The sequence below is a fragment of the Theobroma umbraticum genome, unplaced genomic scaffold (assembly GCF_002168275.2).
Source record: "Theobroma umbraticum cultivar Fairchild unplaced genomic scaffold, ASM216827v3 scaffold_95.0, whole genome shotgun sequence".
NCBI lineage: Eukaryota > Viridiplantae > Streptophyta > Magnoliopsida > Malvales > Malvaceae > Theobroma > Theobroma umbraticum.
In genome coordinates, this window is record NW_018397257.1 from 4,598,667 (window position 1) to 4,621,245 (window position 22,579).

The 22,579-nt window shown below is 34.6% G+C and overlaps 3 protein-coding genes across 6 annotated transcripts; all 3 read left to right on the plus strand.

Annotated features, from left to right (window-relative positions):
• The first annotated feature begins 4,733 nt into the window (after nucleotides 1–4,733).
• LOC110412920 (copper-transporting ATPase HMA4-like) lies at nucleotides 4,734–12,699 on the plus strand. Of its 3 annotated transcripts, none has more exons than XM_021423574.2 (9): nucleotides 4,734–4,861; nucleotides 5,737–6,023; nucleotides 7,145–7,884; nucleotides 8,021–8,492; nucleotides 8,578–8,745; nucleotides 9,782–10,036; nucleotides 10,705–10,827; nucleotides 11,127–11,624; nucleotides 11,927–12,699. In XM_021423574.2, the coding sequence occupies exons 2-9, from the start codon at nucleotides 5,742–5,744 to the stop codon at nucleotides 12,347–12,349; spliced, it is 2,961 nt and encodes a 986-aa protein (XP_021279249.1). In that variant the 5' UTR covers nucleotides 4,734–4,861; nucleotides 5,737–5,741; the 3' UTR covers nucleotides 12,350–12,699. The 3 variants fall into 3 exon arrangements, with proteins under 3 accessions (XP_021279249.1, XP_021279248.1, XP_089639102.1); XM_021423573.2 differs by lacking the exon at nucleotides 4,734–4,861 and adding an exon at nucleotides 4,920–5,143 and having other exon boundaries at nucleotides 11,927–12,698; XM_089782976.1 differs by lacking the exon at nucleotides 4,734–4,861 and having other exon boundaries at nucleotides 5,170–6,023.
• An 899-nt stretch (nucleotides 12,700–13,598) lies between these two features.
• On the plus strand, nucleotides 13,599–16,298 carry LOC110412152 (uncharacterized). Its single transcript, XM_021422622.2, has 2 exons — nucleotides 13,599–13,707; nucleotides 13,924–16,298. The coding sequence occupies exon 2, from the start codon at nucleotides 14,246–14,248 to the stop codon at nucleotides 15,614–15,616; it is 1,371 nt and encodes a 456-aa protein (XP_021278297.1). The 5' UTR covers nucleotides 13,599–13,707; nucleotides 13,924–14,245; the 3' UTR covers nucleotides 15,617–16,298.
• Nucleotides 16,299–19,043: 2,745 nt separating this feature from the next.
• Nucleotides 19,044–22,489, plus strand: LOC110411889 (ADP/ATP translocase 1, mitochondrial-like). 2 transcript variants are annotated; one of them, XM_021422246.1, is made up of 4 exons: nucleotides 19,044–19,190; nucleotides 20,737–21,263; nucleotides 21,355–21,726; nucleotides 21,904–22,489. In XM_021422246.1, exons 2-4 carry the CDS (start codon nucleotides 20,757–20,759, stop codon nucleotides 22,198–22,200), a joined length of 1,176 nt encoding a protein of 391 aa, XP_021277921.1. In that variant the 5' UTR covers nucleotides 19,044–19,190; nucleotides 20,737–20,756; the 3' UTR covers nucleotides 22,201–22,489. The 2 variants fall into 2 exon arrangements, with proteins under 2 accessions (XP_021277921.1, XP_021277922.1); XM_021422247.2 differs by lacking the exon at nucleotides 19,044–19,190 and adding an exon at nucleotides 19,222–19,489.
• The last annotated feature ends 90 nt before the right edge of the window (nucleotides 22,490–22,579 follow it).

The window sequence follows — 22,579 nt, forward strand, 5'->3', positions numbered from 1 at the left end:
TCAACACCATGTTAATGCCATCTAGATATATAATGATGAGTGACATTTTGATTAATAGCAATTAATTAATCATTAATTATAAGAGTTTATTTGATCCAAAATAAAAGTACAGGAGCTTGATTGAATGTAATAAAAGAATAAAAGCTTATTTCAATTTTCTGAATAACTTAGGAACTTATTTGAGTATTATTCCTTTTTTATTTTATCAAAATTTTATTTTATTTCAAAATAAGTGTATATTTTTTCTTGCCAAATTAAAGTGAAAAAATTTGATACTTATATATCTCATGTTTCACATTTAATAGAAAGGCCTTCGATAAAGGGTATGAAGAAGACAACCCTCCAATCTTTAATAATTGGACCAATTGAAGTGGATGAGGCCTAGTGCATTGTGTTACACCAAGTGTTTCAAAAAAAGGAAGTAAGGTGCTTCAATCCTATATTAGGCAAGTAAGGGAATCTTGGAAAGCTTATAAGCATGGGCACTGCACACCTTATCTAGTTAGCCTTTTGGAGAAAGGGTAACGAGCTTGTGACAAAATAGTATTAAAGCAAACTCAGCTTAGACCCGACTCATGGCAAGCAAGGTGGCCATCAGTGATAAGGGCATTGTCGGATTGATTATGAGAGAATGTCACAGCAATCACTTCAAAAGAAATAAACATAGTGCTTCAATCCCACATCGAACAAGTAGGGAGATTTTGAAAAGTTTATAAACGTTGGTATTGCACACCTATAAAGTTAGCCTTTTAGGGAGATGAGGTACTGGTTTCATTACATATTGAGCTTATTAGGGCTATCCTAGTGGCCCAATATTGAAAATTTATTATCAAAGATGAGCACACTGGTACCTTGGGCTTATTTGGTGAATGTATTTAATATTTTAATATCAAACTTTATTTTTGGAATTTAAATAAAATTAATCTAATTAATTTTGTTTAACAAAACAAATTGTTTATAATAGTTGTATAAAAAAAATTTTATGTTTATACAACAGAAACTTATGTCTATATCAATTATTGAAGGTTTTTTTTTTTCAAAACCATTTTTACTAATTCGGTTTGGAGAATTTTGAGACTTTATAATTGTATTCTAAAGGCATAATCTATAGCCTTTAAAAAAGTGATTTGCACATCTCAAAGCCAAATTTGTTTTGTTCTTCCTGTTCCTTATATCTCGTCCTTTCTAGCATGGGATGAGTACAAGATTTGCCTAAAATTCTTGACAAGCTAAGTTCGGGTGTTGCTAGCACTCCTCTTATACAAAGGGACAAAAAAGAATAATAAATTTATATGTGTTCAATAACAAGTATATCCTACGTCAACGTTCATTTAAGTGAATCATATATACGACAGCCAATTAATCATTATAGAAGTTTGGTAATATTTCCTCACATAAGTCTTGAATAATTTTGGGGTTTGATATGAAGGTGAGTAGGTAACAGAGATGAAAACAGATTATTTCTTACCGTATTATAACCAAACCAAGACAATGCAGCTAAATACATTAAGCATATAGAATTCAAGTGCAGGATTCTTCCACTGCTTCTTCCTTTTTGGTTCATGGATTATTCCATTGCTTATCTATGAAGGAGAAGAAAGAAAGGGAAAAAGAAAAAGGATTTTTAAAACAATGCTAGCTAGCATACAAACGAATTGTAGATCCACTTGTTCAGCTGTTAATGTAGAAGTGTTGTGGTTTATATACCTTAACACAGTGGTGAGCTGCGAATTATGACAGCAATATAACAAGAAACGAGAAAGACAGAATTAGGTCCAAAAATGTTGGGGTTGGTGATAAGAAAGTATCTAACAAAGGAAAAAGAACAGCTGCAGCAGAGAAAAGGGATTGGTAACGTTGGGTTTCTGCTAAAAGATAAGTAATGAAGTTGACCTTTGCTTCTTGATCATCCTTGTATATAATGTGCCCATCACTATTTTTCCAGATACCGAAGCATATATATCTTTATGGGAATGTTGAACCCTTAGTGGGTAATACATCAAGTGCATGCAGCAGATGCATGATTCATGATTCTCCTACGCCAATCATGCCTTAAAAGAGCAACCAGATTATTTTGGACCCTCTCTTTCTTTTCTATTATTTATATTTTTGGTGGTCCAAAGTTCAACAAATTACTAAGGCTAGCTAGATAAGGTCTAAGATCCTACTCAAACTGTTCTCATCCTCAGATTTCTTCAAATTTACCCAAAAAAAAATTATAAACTGTTAATTTTTGGTGCAATTTCAGAATAAAAGGCAATATGTTATTTCCCCTTTACACAACACACGCTAAATCGACCCCAAGTCTTTCGGGTAGAAGTTTACGCTTATTGTAGCACAACAGCCATTTAAATTAAAAAATCAGTTGTTTATAATTATGAGGATAGTTGATTTAATTTTGAGTAATATGACATTAAATCGTTAATGGCATAATATTTGAAAAAATCTTTGAACTATTCAATAAAATTCAAATAATTAATCTTTATTCTTTTATTACGTTTAATAAAATCTATATTTTTATTTTTAGTCAAATAAACTATTATAATTAACGGTTAATTGATTACCATTAGACAAAATATCATTTATCATTTTATGTCAACATGATGCTGACATGAAGAGTAAAAATTTCTAATGTTTAAGTTATCACTAGATATAAATATGTCATATTATTATCCATTATATCATGTTAATTAGGGCCATGTTTATATAAAGTCTAATTTGAATTTATATTCAAAAAAATTCAAATAAGTGTATTTATATATGCATTTGATATATAGTTATAAAGTTTAATTTGATAAATTTTATTTAATTAAATCTTAAAAGCGCATCTTTAAAAAAAAAAAAATCTCAAAAGCGTATAAGAACTTGCTCTTACAATTGAGCAAACTGATTATATTCATCAATTTGTTGCATGTTGGATTGTTGGTCGTAAAGATGAAGCTGAGCTTTTCAATCACAATCAAACATTTTAAGCTTTATATTAAGGCATTTCCAATTCCACTTTAATTCCTACAGAAATTAACTCCATAAATAGATGTTAGAGTACAAAATTTCACCCAACTTTGTAGCCTCCTCTCCATTTTTACTGCTTGGTTAATTTTGGCATACAAGAACCAGTGCACGGTTCAACGCTAGGTTATCACACAAGCCATGGTAAAATTTCCACTAGTCAATTGTAATTACTGAACAGGGTCAGCCGGTAAGGGTTAGGTAAAAATCGTAGGGTGTATAAATTTTGTATAGTACATCAAGTTGAATATTCAGTAGCCTCCCCTCCATTTTTGCTGTTTGGCTCTGTGTGCAAGATCCCTTACAAGCCAAAGTTTTGCAAGCATTACAGTACATGGTAAAACTTTACTGTCAGATAAAGTTTATTGGGTGAAATTCACGCCTAAACTTCCCAATTGAAAATAATTAAATAAAACATAAATTTATTAATTAAAACGGATGAAATTGAATACACACACAAAACATTACCAGAAAAAAGAAAAAGACACACACAAACAAATGCTTCTAGGCAAATCATCAATTTAGTGCATTTCATGAATATTCGATTTATCATTTTCTTTTAAAATAGTTGATTGGGAGGTTCTAAATTTTCATTTTAAGTTAATTATGCCTTAGTCGCGCTATCATAATTCACTGAAGTAAGATGTGGTTTTTCAAATTGACTAATTACCGTTACTCAAAATATTATTTATAATTTTATACTCACATTATACTAACTTGAAGAGTGAAAATGTCACATTGTAATATCATCATATAACATAAACATGTCTTATCTCTTATCTCCATTCACTACGATATTTTAGTATGTCAGATCAACATCGCATGACATAAAAATAATAAGTTACATTTTAATTAATAATAATTAATCAACTGTTAATTATAATGATTTATTTGATTTAAAATAAAAATATAAAAATTTAATTGATTATAATAAAAGAATAAATACTTATTTAACATTTTTTGAATAATTAAATTTTTTAAAATATTATATCAATTTAATTCTTTTATATTTGATAATTATTTATTATCCGCCAAAAATCATTTTACAAATCGTTTATATATATTTAATGGTCCAAAGTACGATGTGAAGATTTTTCTAGTAATGATCATAACAGTGGCAATGATAAAGATTTATTCGCTTTTCAAATTAAAAAAAAAAAGGGTTCATTCAATAAATGACTCAGTCAACGTGGGTGCATCAATTCTTCCAACTGAAGAAATCCAAGGCAACCATCCAATGGTGAGTATTTATTAATTCAGCATAAAATTTTACGACACAGATGAATAAGACAAACAATCTACATTTTCTTATCCTACCACCCCCCTCCCCAATATATCATAGTCAAAAAAAAAAATGAAGAGGTAGATATATATATATATATATATATGCATAAAAAATAGCAGTTATAGAATGACAAGTTGACTCAATTAATAAAATCGTCAATCTCAATTTTTAATAATTTTAATTTTGAGTTTAATCAGTAGTTTGTTTTAATTTTATATGTGTGAGATAAGAATTTCTCAATATTTGTACCAATGTTTATTGTACTTAAATTCTTTTATCTCCAAAAGTAAAGTATTGATATAAGAAAAATAGTAATATTAAAAGTAAAGTATCAAAATTCACGCCCAAGCCTGAAGTTGGAGTGGCTATTCTCCTCTCTCTATGTATGTATAAATATATAAAGTAGTAGCGAGGCGTGGGTTAATTGTGCATAAGCATAGTTATGGTAGGGCAGGCTGGTTAAACAGGGTGGTGGGAACGGCATATAAGACGTTGAGTTCAAATATTCAAAAAGGTCGCCACTTATATAAGACAAACCCTCCGCCCACTCCTCCTCCAAAAAGGCAGGTCTGGCGCTTCTCTGTTTTCTTTCTCTCTTATTCTCTCTCTCTCTTTCCCGCGACCGTCCATTTTAATTCCCTTTCCTCTCCAAAAAAAAAATGATCTTGCAAATTTAATCAGGTTTATTAAATCTAAATTCTAGTTCTATAACCTAAGTTAATAATTCCACCTCTTTTCAATAGAAAAAAAAAACTGTGACCTTTTTCTCTATCTTTTTCCCCAATCAAAAGAATACAACCCTAACTGCCCTTGAAAAAAAGTCGTCTTCGATTTTATATATGCGTGACTGTGAGTGTTTTTGCTATCTGAATTATGGTTTTTAGTTCTTCGGCTTGTTTAAACTTCTGGGTTTCTGTTTTTCTCTTTTGATGGTTCTGTTCTTTGTTTAGCGCTCCATATTCTGAGTTGCCCAAAGTTCATATTTTTTTTGAAGCAAAGGTTTTGGTTTCATTTTGAACTATCAAGTTCTCTTCTGGGTTTGTTTTGTTTCCATGAAAACTTTTGTGTGGGCTTTAGTTTTTTTTATGTTTTTTGATAATAAACTATAATTCTAAGCAAGTTTCATCGTGTTCGATTTGTACCAAGTCTTGGCGGCTGTTTACATGTGCTTTGATTTTAATTTTTTTCTCAATTATGTAATTATATTTGATACTACAATCAGTTGTTTTTGCTATCTGAATTCTGCAGTTGTTAAATTAATGATTCAGCTCTGATTTTGTTGTTTTTTTCTCGTTTAATGTTCTGTGACCTTGAAAGAAAATCTTTTGCTCGTATCTTTCACTGAATTTTTGTTTCGAAGTTTTGCATTGGAAATTGTTGTATTACTGACACAGAGTGTAAATTGTTTTGAGTTTTATGTTTCCCTTACTGCCTTTTCGCAGAAGCCATGAGTACTAATTTTGGAGGCAAGAAAATTGAATTGAATGGGAGGGACGACCTTAATAGGCCTTTGCTGGAGCCCCGGGATAGTGTTACCATAACTATTCCTGAACCTGTTGATAAGTTGGATAGGAAGAGAACAGTGATGCTCAGAATAGGGAATATCAAGTGTGCATCTTGTGTGACTTCCATTGAATCCGTGCTTGGAGAGCTCAGGGGTGTTGAGAGTGTCTCGGTGTCACCAATTCAAGGTCAAGCCGCAATTGAATATGTCCCAAAGCTCATAAATGTAAGTTTTAAGAAATTCATTGAACGTTTGTCATATTAATATGGATAATGATTTAACTTTAAAAAAAATGTGGATTATGATTTATGATTACCCTAGACAACTTGTCTATAGGCTTCCGTTAACTGCTTCCCTTTCCTTTTTTCCAATGTATTTATGGATTTCTTACAATTTGTTGGAGCTATTGTAACATAATGTTGCTTGGATTTTGTTTCTTAACAGACAATTCTTAAATTTTTGTCTCTGCTCTTGCTAATAAATTCATTCTATAGCAAGCAGACCTATGCTTTAATTTGTGATACAAAGTTGGATCATAAACATTCTCTTTTGACTATATTTTTCTTCTGGGGTTTTCCGTTAAGGTGCTGAAATGAAAAGGAAGGGAGGGGATATGTGTAGGACTGTGCGGCGGTCGGTTGCGACCGGGCAACCGACCACAACCGTCGGCTGTTCTGATCGGCCTCGTCGGCTGATCGGCTTGGTCGTCGGGGGGGATCCCCCCCGAACAGACCGAAAAACCGGTGGGGGTTTTTTTTTAGTTTAAAGATAAAATTACCCTTTACCCATTTCTGCCTAAGTCCCCCCGCGAGTCCGCCGACCTAATTTGTAGAAATTACATCTTATGCGGTTCAGTCGGTTATATTGTAGAAATTTTTAGTCGGTTTTTACTAAAAACCGAACCGAAACCGATAAAACTGACCGACGCACACCCCTAGATATGTGAATCTGAATATTAATTTAGAAGAGGGTTTATGATAGAGTTTTCTTGTCCTGCTCTGTGTGTGTCATGCACCCATGGCTATAAAATGCTGATAAAAATGTAGATAACTTGTATTACTGTACCCCATACTGCCACCACCATGGCACCAGACGCACAAACAAAGGTTGCATGGGAAAACAACGGTGCCGAATCATAGGCCTTATTCTATCTTTTTCTAATAGGATTGAACTCTTCATACAGAGTTTAGTGTAACTCTGTCAGGTTTATCTTCATTGTCTTAAATGGTAAATTAGTTTGTGTTTTGTATTGCTTTAGTATTGTATTTCTTTTTTGATTTCATTAAAATTAGTTTATTTCACTTCATAATTGGGAATTCAAAGCATTTCTGTGCAACTTATTTTAGACAAAAAAGATTAAAGAGACAATAGAGGATGCTGGTTTCCCTGTTACTGAGTTTCCAGAGCAAGAAATAGCAGTCTGTAGGCTCAGGATTAAGGGAATGGCATGTACAAGCTGTTCTGAGTCCCTTGAACGTGCTTTACAATTGTTGGATGGAGTTAAAAAAGCAGTGGTTGGTCTAGCTCTTGAAGAAGCTAAGGTTCACTTTGATCCAAATGTTACCGATCCAGATCGCATCATTGAAGCAATAGAAGATACTGGCTTTGGAGCTGATCTCATTAATTCTGGAAATGAAGCGAACAAAGTACATCTAAAACTTGATGGAGTGTCCTCAATGGAGGAGATGAGCACTATTCAATCCTACCTTGAGTCAGCCATAGGTGTTAATCACATTGAAATAGACTTGGAAGAAAAAAAGGTCGCTGTCAGCTATGATCCAGACCGAACTGGTCCAAGATATCTTCTAGAAGGCATACATAAAGTTGGTCATGGCTCATACAAGGCAAGCTTGTATATACCCCCCAGACAAAGAGAAGCTGAGCAACAGCATGAAATTAGTATGTATAGGGATCAGTTCCTTTCAAGCTGCCTGTTCTCTGTTCCGGTATTTATATTCTCCATGGTACTACCAATGCTTCCTCCTTTTGGAAATTGGTTAGAATACAAGATCTACAACATGTTTACTGTTGGGTTGCTTCTGAGATGGATTCTTTGCACACCAGTGCAGTTCATTGTTGGCCGAAGGTAATGAGTTGATATTCATTTTTCCCTGTACAATAGATATTGGTTTCAGCATTTCCATTCCTCAGAAGTTGCATATACTGATTATAGACCAGTTGTTGCTGAGTAATAGTTCTTTGCCTCTTGATATCTCTGCCAGGTTTTATACAGGATCATACCATGCATTGAGACGAAAATCTGCTAATATGGATGTTTTAGTTGCCATGGGCACCAATGCTGCATATTTTTACTCTGTTTACATAGCAATTAAAGCTCTGATGTCAGATACATTTGAAGGGCAAGATTTTTTTGAGACAAGTGCAATGTTGATATCCTTTATTCTCTTGGGAAAATATTTAGAGGTGGTGGCTAAAGGGAAAACGTCAGATGCTTTAGCCAAGCTGATGGACCTTGCTCCTGATACTGCTCGTTTGCTAACATTAGATGATGATGGAAATGTTGTCTTAGAGGTGGAAATCAGCACCCAACTAATACAAAGGAATGATATAATCAAGATCATTCCCGGGGAGAAAGTTCCTGTTGATGGCATTGTCACTGATGGTCAAAGCTATGTGAATGAGAGTATGATCACAGGGGAGGCACGGCCTCTTGCTAAAAAGCCTGGTGACAAGGTATTATTTTCTTGCCTATTTTTTACTTTTGATGTATGCCTAAATGTTTAAACTGCTGATTTTTTTTTTCGATTGCCATGATTAGGTTATTGGTGGAACTATGAATGAGAATGGATGTTTACAGATCAAGGCCACTCATGTTGGGTCAGAAACTGCCCTTTCTCAAATTGTTCAGCTTGTTGAAGCTGCTCAGCTTGCCAGAGCACCTGTTCAGAAAATTGCAGACCAGATATCTAGGTTTTTTGTTCCTGCAGTAAGTTCTTTTTTACTTCCTCAAAATTTTGTTTATTGCTTTTTCATAAAGCTGATCAACTTCTTTTTCTTGATTTTCTTTAGTTAAAATGTTTCTTTTCTTCTTTTTATCTTTTCAAAATATTAAAAACTTTTAAATTGTTATCTGGAAATTTGAGCGTATCAAATAGCTTTAAACATCCAGTTCCCCATATCAGGCTCTCGGCTGGAGTTTGGAAACTCTGACTTCTGTAGCACAATTTTTTTTTTTCATCTAGAGCTTTGTCACAGATAATTGTGGACAGTTGAATTGTTTGTCATATGGTTTACTCATTTGAACCTTTAACTTTTCTGTTTGGTTAAGCCAAAATTACAAATTATATTCTGCAGAATTTGGAAAAAATCAGAGAAAAAAATCTAGTTCTTTATGTGGTAGAATTTATTTGTTTGTGCACATTTATGATCTATGGAGACTATTTCTGAGACGGAGCCGCTGATTTGTGCTTTTCAAGTGCTTGGGTAAGAGTTCCAGACAAGAAAACCCATATATTATTGACTGTTGCATAATACTGAAATGATCTCAGAGAAATATGCTGAATGCATTATTATTCCGTATTTGACAAGCAATAGGGGCTGAGGTTATGGATGCTATTATATATGATGACTTATTTTCTATATCGCACATAACTGCACTCATACTGCTTGACGAAGAGGCCAACATGGCAAAATGAATTTGGCTGGTTACATCACAGATAGGAACGAGCAACTTTTATTTTTATTTTTATTGTTTAACATGTTTTTACTTTGTTTATAATAGTTTAGGCTCACAAGTAATGCTGTATATATGGCTTTCATTTTACTGCCAGCTTTCTGTTATACTCTTTCTGCCTTTACCAATGTGGGCCGAGAAAGTGTAGAACTTGTGCATCATGTCAATTCTTATGTGATTCTAACCATGGCATTCATTCTGCTGTTTTACATGACTGTTCGATTTGTTACTTAATGTTCTATGTAAATTGCTGATAGAATGTACCATGTTGTTTTTTGTCCGATATTAGGTTGTTCTCTGTGCTCTCATAACTTATTTGGGATGGTTGATTCCTGGAGTTATTGATTTTTATCCTAAACATTGGATTCCGAAAGGCATGGATAAATTTGAACTTGCACTGCAGTTTGGTATTTCAGTGCTTGTGGTTGCTTGCCCATGTGCTCTAGGGCTAGCAACCCCTACAGCAGTCATGGTTGCCACAGGGAAGGGTGCTTCACTTGGTGTGCTTATTAAGGGTGGAAATGCACTTGAGAAGGCACACAAGGTAAAACCAATTTTGACTTGGAAATAGCTAGAATGGGACAGGATTGAAGTTGAGCTGATTATTTGGTATATGTTAGCTTCATAATCATGGTTGACCATCATTAGCAACTTGATATCTCTTCCTGCAGAATTTGTTTCTTATGGTTATTATACTTGGATGACAAAACAAATGAACTGAAATCTCAATATTGTTATTACAAGAATCACAAATCCTTGAATTTCCAATTTTGAGTGACATTCATTTCGGTTTGAAAGTTATCTACTATAGGTTCATTCCAAGATATTATTTTTGCTTAGGAAAGTATCAATTTTTACTCATCAAAGTATCAACTCAGCATTTGCTAAAAATATAATTTCTTTAAAATAGCGTCACCCTTTTAAATTTTAATTTTTATGATTGGTTGTTTGTATTGGAAGGTCACTTCTTGTTCATTTTATTCATTTCAAATAACCAGCATATCAGATCAAAAGGCCTCTTTCACGCTGTCATTTACATCACAATCACAGATGTCGTGTTCAGAAGTATTCTTTATTTCCCTATGGCTAGGCGTCTTTTAACAATAATACAAGGTGTACTTAAGTCTTGGAAGTTGGATATATTCAATGTCACAAGTTCCCTTTGCAGATTAGTGTTGTGACCTGAACTACCTTTTCTCTTCTATCCTATAGGTAACAGCAATTGTGTTTGATAAGACGGGGACATTGACAGTTGGGAAACCAGAGGTTGTAAGTGTCATGCTCTTTTCAAGTATGTCGATGGAAGACTTCTGCGATATGGCTATTGCTGCAGAGGTACGTGTCTATGTTCTGTTCTTTTCTGATAGTATTCAGTGAAGTTGCTAAGGGAACAGATACATAAAAAGCTTGGTGAGAAACTTGGAGAACCTGAATTATGCACCTGGATTTTTTGTTTTTGAGTTTTGGGGGAAGAATTAAACCAAAGCTTATTTTGACAGAACATGCAATTCAATATATTAGATTTAACCTAACTGGAAGTGTATTTTAGCTATAATTCTTGAAAGGTGCGATATTGTTTAATGCCATTGATGACTCAAGCTAGTTTTGTGAGCCCTTTACCATTAAATTTCCAGGCAAACAGCGAGCACCCAATAGCCAAAGCTTTCCTGGAGCATGCTAGAATGTTGCATCAGAAGATAGAATCTAACAATCAACCCAACAATCAACATCTCAAAGAGGCTAGGGACTTTGAGGTGCACCCTGGCACTGGGGTGAGTGGAAAAGTTGGTGACAAAATGGTCTTGGTTGGAAACAAGAGGCTTATGCAAACTTATAATGTCATAGTTGATCCTGAGATTGAGGACTACATTTCAGAAAACGAGCAACTGGCTCGAACTTGTGTCTTAGTTGCCATTGATGGAAAGGTTGCTGGAGCTTTTGCAGTAACTGATCCAGTGAAGCCAGAAGCTGAGCAAGTTATATTATATCTTCGCTCAATGGGCATTTCAAGCATCATGGTAACTGGTGATAACTGGGCCACTGCAACTGCCATTGCAAAGGAGGTTGGCATAGAGAAGGTGATTGCTGAGACAGATCCAGTGGGAAAAGCTGATAGGATCAAAGAATTGCAGGTAAGCTTCTTATCTTCTTCCTTTTTCTTTTTCTTTATTACATGGCTTGATTTTGTAAAATGCATTATGAAATGCTATTCATTAGAAAGTAGAAACTACATAATTTCCAATAAAATAAATAGGGAGAAGGGTGTGTGTGTGTGTGTGTGTTGGGGGGGGGGAGAAGACGGCTTGATATCCAGTTTAGCCAAGTAAAAATGTGCCCAGGTGTTTGAATGTAGATTCTTGCTTAACCTATCAGGCTTTCCATACATTAAGTGCATAAAATCTGATTAAATGTTTTTCTTGAATACGAAATGCAGATGAATGGCTTGACTGTTGCTATGGTGGGAGATGGAATAAATGACTCACCTGCTTTAGTCGCAGCTGATGTAGGCATGGCAATTGGTGCTGGTACTGATGTAGCTATAGAAGCAGCCGACATAGTACTCATCAAAAGCAACTTGCAAGATGTAGTTACAGCAATAGACCTGTCCAGAAAGACCATTTCCCGCGTTTGGCTTAACTATGTGTGGGCCCTTGGTTATAACATTCTTGGCGTCCCAGTTGCTGCTGGAATCTTATATCCCTTTACTGGAATTCGGTTACCACCTTGGCTAGCTGGTGCATGCATGGCGGCCTCCTCTCTTAGTGTAGTTTGTTCTTCTCTCTTGTTGCAGTTTTATAGGAAGCCTTTAGTAGTCCAAGATACAGAAGGACAAATTCACTACTCCATATCCACCTGATGGGGTACATTTTGGTAATTCATATCTAACTGCATAATATCTGCTGTTCCCACCGCTGCAGTTATTAACCATGCAAATGAAGAAGGTCCTTAGATTATTCCACCAGATCCTAGCTTCTGAATAGGTTGATGTTATTGCTAAAGATTTCATGCAATTATCGCTTCATTGGAAAGGCTAATTTACCATTTACTCAAGAGAGATGGACTACCATATAGTTATATTTCTTGTATAACTAAAAGTGTAAAGTTTGTCATTTGGGATAATGGATCATTTCCAATGAGAAGATTAGCTTAGCTTAAAGATCATGGATGTAAATCTCTATTAGATGGCATGAGTGGTTTCATCCCAATTTTGCTTTAGAGTGCTTCAGTAATCACATATGCATAATGCTACGAGTTTCAAGCACTTCAGTAGATGTCCAAAAGCATTCAGGTAGCAAAGCAGCATGAGCAAGAAACAGAAGGCTGCTTCTCTATCTCTCATCTAAGGAAGCAACAAACAAAATAGAATCAATGGGCCAGGCTGAATTAAGCCAATCATCGTGTAGCTTGGTGGAATCTTCTTTAACAAATTAAGGTGTGATATATCATTAAATATTATTGTCTCCATACATATCAAAAACTAGAACATGAATCCCTGTTCAAGGGATTGATCCAACAAGTAACGATGTTCAAAAATTGTGTTACACATTCCTTGTGGACGGTTTTAATTAATAAAATTTGATTTTGAAACAACATCTACTTTAAGATTATTAATAACAGATTTTGTATTTAATAAATTAAAGTTTAACCTAATCAGTAAAAAATACCATCTTATAAGATTTGAGATTGATGTACATTAAAACTAAAGTTGTTATTCCCTTTCCACTTTCTTTGTTGAAAAGGAAAGGAATGCAGCTACTAGAGAGTAGTTCTTTTCTTGTGTTATGTTTTGCACATACCAGTTAGTATTTTGATACATAACTTATGATTCCATTTATAAATAAATAGAACTTATTCTATTACAAAATAATCCAGTTGGACGGTATGGACAGCCCCAATAGTTTGGGGGAAAATGGTCAAAAGTAAACTTAAATAAGTATTTCATTAATTGGTAATTAAGGATCATTTAAGCCTGCCCTGTCGTCTGTAAATAAGTATTTCAATTTATCCAAAAAAAAAAGCATTTCAAAGCCAATACCAACTCAACACGTTGCTCCAATAATATATATATATATTTATTTTTTTAACCGGTTTGCCAGATTCCCATGCTTTCTGTCCTTTTAACTTATGCCCAAAACTCAACTCTCCTGGTCTCCCTTTCAAACAAATAACTCTGACCTCTCTGAGGAATTTCTCCATTGTTGATCATTAACAAAGGTAATCCTTTCATGACATCTTCTCCTTCAATATTATGATTAAAACCTTTGTTTAATTTTCTAAACTTTCGCATTGTTATTCCACTGATTGTCCAGCAGTACAAGAAAAGTTTGAAAAGTTTCTCTTTTAGGATCTTGTTAATTATTTTAATTGATTTTATGCGTCTTTACTGAATTTGGGTTGTGATTAGATGTGGGATTTTTTGGAGGATTTCAGGATTATTGATATGATAGGTTGCACATAAATCTTTTAGTGGGTTCAGTTGCTTCCTAAGCTTCTCAGTCACCCTTTTGTTTGGTGTTTTGGTTACATAGAAGATGGGGGAAATGTAAAAATTTAGAATTTTAGTGTTTTTTCTGGTTGATTTGTGTCTATCAGTATAAAAGAAACTTGGTTTGGCCGACTGCAACTAGTTGAATCAGGGTCAGTGAAGTTGGGTTTCTGTTTTATTGAATAAAAGTATTGGAACTTTAAGTTTGTTATCCGGGGTTTCTCCTGCACGCAAACAGTGTATTAAGGGGTTTGGACTGTAGAGTTGATGGAAAATTCAGGTTTGGGAGGTGGGTTTTTATCAGGTCCAAGTGGGGGGTTGTTTGACCTTGAGTCATCCATTAATAGACAGCAAAAGCCCCAGTTAGGTCAACCTTCATTGATGCCACACCATAATATGGTCTTGATGAGTGGCCTTGAAAATGACCACCGTTCCACTGGAGTAATGGAGGCAAAAGGCTGTAACCCTAAGGGCTTTCCTATGAGCTTTGGTAAAGGGAAGGGGGTTAGTCCCATTGGTGCTATGAATAATGGAAGCATGAGTGAAGAAGATGAGCCATGTTATACTGAAGATGGAAATGGTGAGAACTCCATTGGGGGTAAAGGCAAAAAAGGATCACCATGGCAGAGAATGAAATGGACTGATAATGTGGTTAGACTTCTAATAGCAGTGGTTGCTTGTGTGGGTGATGATGGTATGATTGAGGGTGTGGAGGGGCCTAAGAGAAAATCTGGGATTTTGCAAAAGAAGGGCAAGTGGAAAACAGTTTCAAAGATAATGATTAGTAAAGGCTGTCATGTTTCTCCTCAACAATGTGAGGATAAATTCAATGACTTGAACAAGAGATATAAGAAATTGAATGATATTCTTGGGAGAGGAACTAGTTGTAGGGTGGTTGAGAACCCTTCTCTTATGGACTCTATGCCTCACCTCTCAGCTAAGGCAAAGGATGATGTAAAGAAAATTTTGAGCTCTAAACATTTATTTTACCAGGAAATGTGTGCTTACCATAATGGACAGAGGATACCCAATTGCCAGGATCTTGACCTTCAGGGCTGTTTTGTACCTATTGACAGATGCTTGAAAGACAATAATGGGTCAGATGAGGAAGAAGCTGAGGGACATGATGATAGTGAGGATGATGATGAAATGGACAATGTAGATGATAATATTGCTGATGGGGATGATGAAAGGATTGGTGAGCTCAATGAGAGGAAGAAGGCAAGTGCCGAGGAAGGCCACTTCTGGTCGCAATCTGCCGAACAGGATAGTCTCAAGGTGGAGATGGCTGGAATATTTCAAGATCCAACAAGGTCATCATTGGAGCAGAAGGAGTGGATTAAGAGACAAATTTTGCAACTTCAGGAGGAGAGAGTAAACTTGCAGATGGAAGCTTTTGAGCTTGAAAAGCAACGTTTTAAATGGCTGAGATACTGCAACAAGAAAGGCAGAGAACTAGAGAGGCTAAGGTTGGAGAACGAAAGAATGAGGCTTGAGAATGAGCAGAGTATATTGCAACTGAGGCAGAAAGAATTGGAGGTAGGTTTCAGGAGCTCTGATGCATCCTTAGACCCCACTTCACTTGGCATTGACAGGCTGCAAAGCAGAGATCAGATTGATTTGGGCAGGCATCAATAACTTATGCAAAGAGTTGACTGTTTACTGCTGATGCTTGTGTCATTTAAATCCATTTGGCAATAAGACTTATATAGCTTAAAGCATACGAGGTAGGGTAATTCTTTTTGCCATGTAAATAAAAAGAAGCCTACTAATTTTGTGAGGTAAGATAGCATGGGATCAAATTATTAACAAATGTATTTTTTTTCCACTTCCCTTCTACCTGACAAACTTGACAATTTTCCCTCCTGAACTTCTCTTCATATATAGACCATAAATTAACTATCACAGCCATCCTTTTGAAGAAGACATCATCATGTCATTGCCCTTCATGTGCCCATTGTTCTAAGAATCCAACGCTATGGATTGCATCATCTGTCCGGGGACGATCAAGCAAGGTTTTTGCAGTTAAAAGGGCAACAACAATTGGCTAGGTAGAAAGAAAGCACGCCATACATCTGTGCTTGCCTCAGTTAATTCTTTTTTTCATTTCCCCATATTTATGCTACATTGGTTCCCATTGTTTCGTATATAATTATGTGTACACCATGGTTTTTTAACCTTTGCGTTTGCATTAAAATGCTCTGGGAGAGGTGTGCATGGAATGTCAAACATGTTTTTGCATGTTTGTGGGATGAAATGACTCTTGTATGCCTGCCGGCATGGTTGTTCTGTATACCAAATATTGTTGAAGATGATGACACCAAATGCTAAAACTGTGTTTGTTGTTCATGTTTATTAGAAGTGGTACATCCTATCGTATCGTAGTTGATTTGCTTGCCCCAGACCATCACTTTCCTCCCTCTCCCCCAATCAGTGAAAATTAAACTATTTATGTTTTACTTTTCTCATCTTCTGGATGATTGGGTGACCCACGCCACTTTAACCAAGTTGTAGGAAGGTCTGCTCAGTGTTAAAAGTAGCTCATGCAAACCATGAGTTAAGCTTACATTCACAATTACCAGGGGTGGGGGCTGGGTAGATTCCTACTTGTCTGAGATTAAAAATGAATTGTATCTGCAAGCCCTTAATAAGCAACATCTCTTAATTGTTTTTAATAAATGAAAGATTGGGGACAATGAAACCAGATATCATGAAAGCTACATAGTCAGAGCTGTTCTTGTTCTTTCGGACGTTGGCTATTCCACACGTGCATATGACCTGACTGGCATGTAATTTCTTGGAATTAGGCTATCATGTGAAATATTGTCACATTCTTCTTTGACTTGTCAAAATTTATGGTGCAAGCTTATAGTATTTATTAAGAAAAATGAGTTGGTATCAATGGAAAACAAAATTCACATCTTCAATTAATCATATGTTATTAATTAAAGTGACACCAACTCACGCGTTAAAATATAACATAATCTTAATTAATACTTAAAAATTATAAGACACAATACTAAAATAACACTTTTAAACTATTGAAGAAAATTCATATAAGTTTTCATACTTTTGTTGTTTTCAATCAAATTTTTATTTTTATTTCGAATCAAATAAATTATTTTATTTTTTATTTTGAATCAAATAAATTTAATGATTAACTTAGTCCAAATATCATTTGTCATTTTATATCATGTGATATTGATGTGGTATGCTAACATATCATAATTGATGATGATATGGTATATGGACATATAATTATTGATGATAATATAATATGCTAATTTGATAAAATAACATGATCATTTAGTATTTATCATTTTTTATATTAATGTCATGTCAAGTATCATGTAAATATTAAATGACAAGTGACATTTTAATTAATAGCAATTAGTTTACCATTAGTTATAAGGGTTTATTTAATCGAAAATAAAAATATAAAGGTTTAATTGAATGTAATAAAAAAATAAAATTTTATTTAAATTTTTTTAATGATTTAAAGACCTATTTGAGTATTATGTCAAATTATAAATATTAAGGTAAAATACCTCATCCTTAAGTTTTAATCGAAATTTCATATGAGTCTATTAATTTTTAAAATAGATACTTTATATAAAAAAAAATCTTCCATGAGACACATAAATCCAACTCTGTTAATATTTTCATTAATTTAATGACGTGATAATATTAAAAAAATAATTTCTTTTTTTTAATTTTAAAAATTACTATTATATAATTTTTTATTTTTATAAAAAAATGAATAGGTGGGGAGCACCAAGAGAGGGGGTGCAGTAGCACCATATCAGTGCTCCCTAGAAGAGGGGAGCATCCCTCGGTGTTCTTTTGTCTTGGGGAGCAGCAAATTCTTCTTTGGGGAGTTGTAATAATAAATTTTTAAATTAATAAAAAAATATTTTAATTTTTTTATATTTTTTATTAACAATATTTATATTTTTGAAATAAATTATCTATTTTTAATACTAATGTATCTGCATAAAATTAAACCTAAAAGTTAAGAAATGGGAATAATTTACTCTAAATATTATTACCCGAACTCGTAAGAAATTGTTATAAAAAAACAGGGAGGCAAACTTGGTCAAATTCCATTTTGGTTATCTTTAAAGTAGAAAGGTTGGCACCACTAATTTGAAACCAGAAATGATTGTCAAATTGAACTCTCCAAAATAATAGCATCATATGTCAAAAGAAAATTCCATTCAAAAAGAGAAGTTTTGAAGGTTGTAGTAGCATTCACATTGCCTACCAACCAAAGCTATTAGTTGTCAAAATTGGACTCCCCCATTGATCAAGGACAAGGATCATGCACCATAAAACAAAATTCCAAGTAATGCGCCCACTACCCATACATATACAAGATACCATTTTAATGTTCCCTCACAATTCCATGACAACTTTCCTTTCCTAAAATATTTTTAATATATAACTCTTACCGAATCTTTTTAAACTAATTTGACTTAATATTTGAAAAAACTTCTAAATTGTTAAAAAAATGTAAATAAATTAATATTTTTTTATTATGTTCAATTAGATTACTGTATTTTTTTTATCTTTGATCAAATAAACTTTTATTATGATTACGAGTGAAAAGTGAAAATATCATATAATCATATTATCACATCATATCGATTTATCACATTATCATCTATTATGAGGTCAATACTATGTTAATGTCATGTGGTATAAAATAATAAGTGATATTTTAACTAACAATTAATTTATCATTTATTGAACATCATAAAAAAATAAAAATTTATTTACAAATTTTTAAATAATTTAAAAGTTTTTTTTAGATATTATAATAATTAATTTTCTCTATAACCACTTAATTTACATGCCTTTCCTGCCTTAATTTTCTTTTCCTTTGTGATACATATAACTTAAGAGGGAAATCGATGGAGAGATCATGGATTCGATCATTTGAGACTTGAATCTATTGTTGTGCAAAAATCAAATACTAATTCTTTTGCAAAAAAGGTAATACAAGTAATAAAGGGAAGTACGTTCTCTAATTTGGCAAGGCCAATTGTACTCCTTTAACACACCATAAAAGGGCATCCCACAGTGGCAGCCTTTATAACCAACGACTCTGTCTCATGTGGAGTCCCTGTCCAAACTCCCAACTCCAAACTTCTACGTTTTGTGTTGCTTGCCTCCCTCATTTCTCTCTCGTCTAGTCTCTCCACATTTCAAGGTTGGCTTTTTATCTCTTTCTTTCTTTTTCTTCTCCTATGAAACCTGCTAACTTTGCTCTTCCACTAACATCATTACGTGATGTGTGATTGTTTCACTGATAACTGTTTTATATTTTTTGGGGGGGTGTGGTTTGGTTTTATGGGTGTGCTTTCATTTCGGCTTACATTTTGCTCTTGAATTGGAACTCTACCTTCTTTTTCTTATAAACCCATATCAGGGCTCTTTTACCATTTGCTTCTATTTTAGATCTTTTTTCTTTATCTTTCTTTGCTCTCTTTGTTTCATATCCTTTTACAGGTCAGTCAGTTTTTAATCTGGCATAGCATCTTTTTCTCTGTATAATATATTTGTCTGGTTATTTATATGTTTTTTTATTGTGTATATGTCTTATGTTGGATCTGGGGTCGGATTGAAATCTGATATATAGGGTTTTTGTTTCACTTGGGTGGAGGGTTATTGTCAGTTTCATTATTTTCTGTTGTGTGTTTTTCTGGTGTCTTTTACATCTGATTATGATAGGGAGTCTGATTTATTGGGTCCTTTAAAAGATCAAATAAGCATGTGGTCTTTTTTTTCTCTTAAGAAAAATACAATTTTGAATGAGAACTCAACTAATATCATGCTTAGCCGCTGGCAGTTGGTTTGGCGTGAATTGATAGATGAAGCTTTTAGGGAATGTACCCATGGTTTAAATTCCATTTTAGACCAGAATCTGTGCGTTCGTAGTAGATTAATTTTGGTGCTTTTGGTTGACAGTTGACAGCTGAGCTTAAAATCTATGTGATGTAGCTTTGCTTTCAATCTGTCCTCATGAATCTTTTATTATATTAGTTACCTCCTTGAATTTTTGTACATTAAACATTGATCTCATCAAAAAGATAAAATTGATTTTTATTAATTGTTCTTATTTTCAACTCAATCCACTCTATGGATATGTGAAATTCAAGTTGGTTTTAAGTGCATGAATTTTAATGGAATCATTCTCAAGAAAAAAAAAAAGAAAATTTTATGCTTATTAGATAATTGCTACATCTGTCGGTTTCATATCCTCTCTGTTACAGTGTTGTTTGCTTGTATCTGAGCAATTTTCATTTATTATTTTAAAATTTTTGGGTTGAAATATTCATGTTCCAGCTATGCCCTTATGTTTCAAGGTGGATGATATTGTGTAAAATTAGTCAGTGATAATAAGGAGAAAAGTTTAGATAGTGCAACCATGCAAAATGAAGTAGAAAAAGATTATGAACCTCAGTGGAAAGAAAGGCCTCTACTTTGTGAACTGGGGGACAAATGCTCATTTTATTGAAATGGTTTTTATTCCAATTGAATTTGTATACATCTGGAAGCTAAGTGGGTTCTTGTTTATAATTATATAGGGCCACAAATTGTTGTCCTTTTTGAAATTTTGTTTCTTTTGTTTTTTGTTTTTCTTCTAATTGTACTTATCATCTCGATTTGGTGTGGTTTCACAATTTGAGGCATCAGGGTCTTGCTTTGGTTTTCTCCAGCTCATTATGATCATAATATTTGGTTTTGTTGTGTAGGGTATTTTGCGTGAGAAGTGATGGCTGATAGGCACCAACACCCTTCTGTCATGCAAAAGGTAGCTGGACAACTCCATCTTACTTCCAGCCTTTCACAAGATGTTCAATATCGCTATGGAGGTTTCCAAAGGCCTGCTCTGCATCAGAGGCGTTTTGCATCTGGAAGTTGCAATGCGGCCCTACGGTATCCCATGACACAGGCATGCGCAGCAAATTATGATCTGTCATTGGTCGGTTCAAGTTCATCACCTATATGTGTCCAGGCTCCATCAGAGAAAAGCTTTTCTAGTTTTGCTGTTGATTTTCTTATGGGTGGAGTTTCTGCTGCTGTGTCCAAAACTGCTGCTGCTCCCATTGAACGGGTGAAGCTCTTAATTCAAAACCAGGATGAGATGATTAGGGCTGGTCGGCTCTCTGAACCTTACAAGGGAATTGGTGATTGTTTCAAAAGAACAATCCAAGATGAGGGCATGGTGTCATTGTGGAGAGGAAACACAGCCAATGTGATCCGTTATTTCCCCACTCAGGTTAGTCATATCTTCTTAGAAATAGCCCTATGTTCATTCTTATTTAGAGCTGTCTGCCCATTCATCATTTTTTGAATTTTTGGTGCTTCAGGCCTTGAACTTTGCCTTCAAAGATTACTTTAAAAGACAGTTCAACTTCAAGAAGGACCGTGATGGCTACTGGAAGTGGTTTGCTGGCAACTTGGCATCTGGTGGCGCGGCTGGTGCGTCTTCCCTTCTCTTTGTCTATTCCCTGGATTATGCCCGAACTCGTCTTGCCAATGATGCTAAGGCTGCAAAGAAAGGAGGCGAGAGGCAATTCAATGGCCTGGTTGATGTATATAGGAAGACTCTGAAGTCAGATGGTATTGCTGGCCTTTACCGTGGCTTCAACATTTCATGTGTTGGCATCATTGTTTACCGTGGTCTTTACTTTGGAATGTATGACTCTTTGAAGCCAGTTGTTCTCGTCGGAAAGTTGCAGGTTAGTAGATTTTTTGGGCTAGAATTTCTAATTCATTTTTGGCTTTTTGCATCAACTAATATTCATAGTGTCTAATGTCTATAAGATCACTGCTGTTGTGCTCTCTGGATGTTGGTTAGATTTCTTCCCCAGCTAAAGGATTTTGCTCACGTGCTTTTTTATTTTGGATAATATCAGGATAGCTTCTTTGCTAGCTTTGCTCTTGGTTGGGTTATTACCAACGGTGCTGGTCTTGCCTCCTACCCAATTGACACTGTCCGTAGAAGAATGATGATGACATCAGGTGAAGCTGTCAAGTACAAGAGCTCACTTGATGCATTCTCTCAGATCCTCAAGAATGAGGGTGCCAAGTCTCTCTTTAAGGGTGCTGGTGCGAACATCCTCCGTGCAGTTGCCGGTGCTGGTGTGCTTGCAGGCTATGATAAGCTCCAGATGATTGTATTCGGGAAGAAGTATGGTTCTGGCGGGGCATAATCATGCCAACTATCTTTTCTACATAAATACAGATGGTGATGAAAATCATTTGCAATTTAATTTGATTCAAGATTTTGCGGAAGGCGATTATTTCTCATTTGAATAACTTAGTTTAGAGGGGTTTGCCCTCTTGGGAGGAAATTTTTACCCCATTTAATCCTCATTATTTGAGTTGTTGCAACCTTACATTTTGATTCTACTTTTTGGAATTTTATAGATTCCCCCTTTGCTTTCCTAATATATGACACTGGGGACTGCCAAGAGACTGCAGAGCTTATAATTTTGGAAACTCCCAGGATCATTTCATTATCCTCTTAACGACTATGTTGTAGTAGTCTTGGAGGATGAAGCTTCCATTCGCTGGTTTAAATTTTTTACA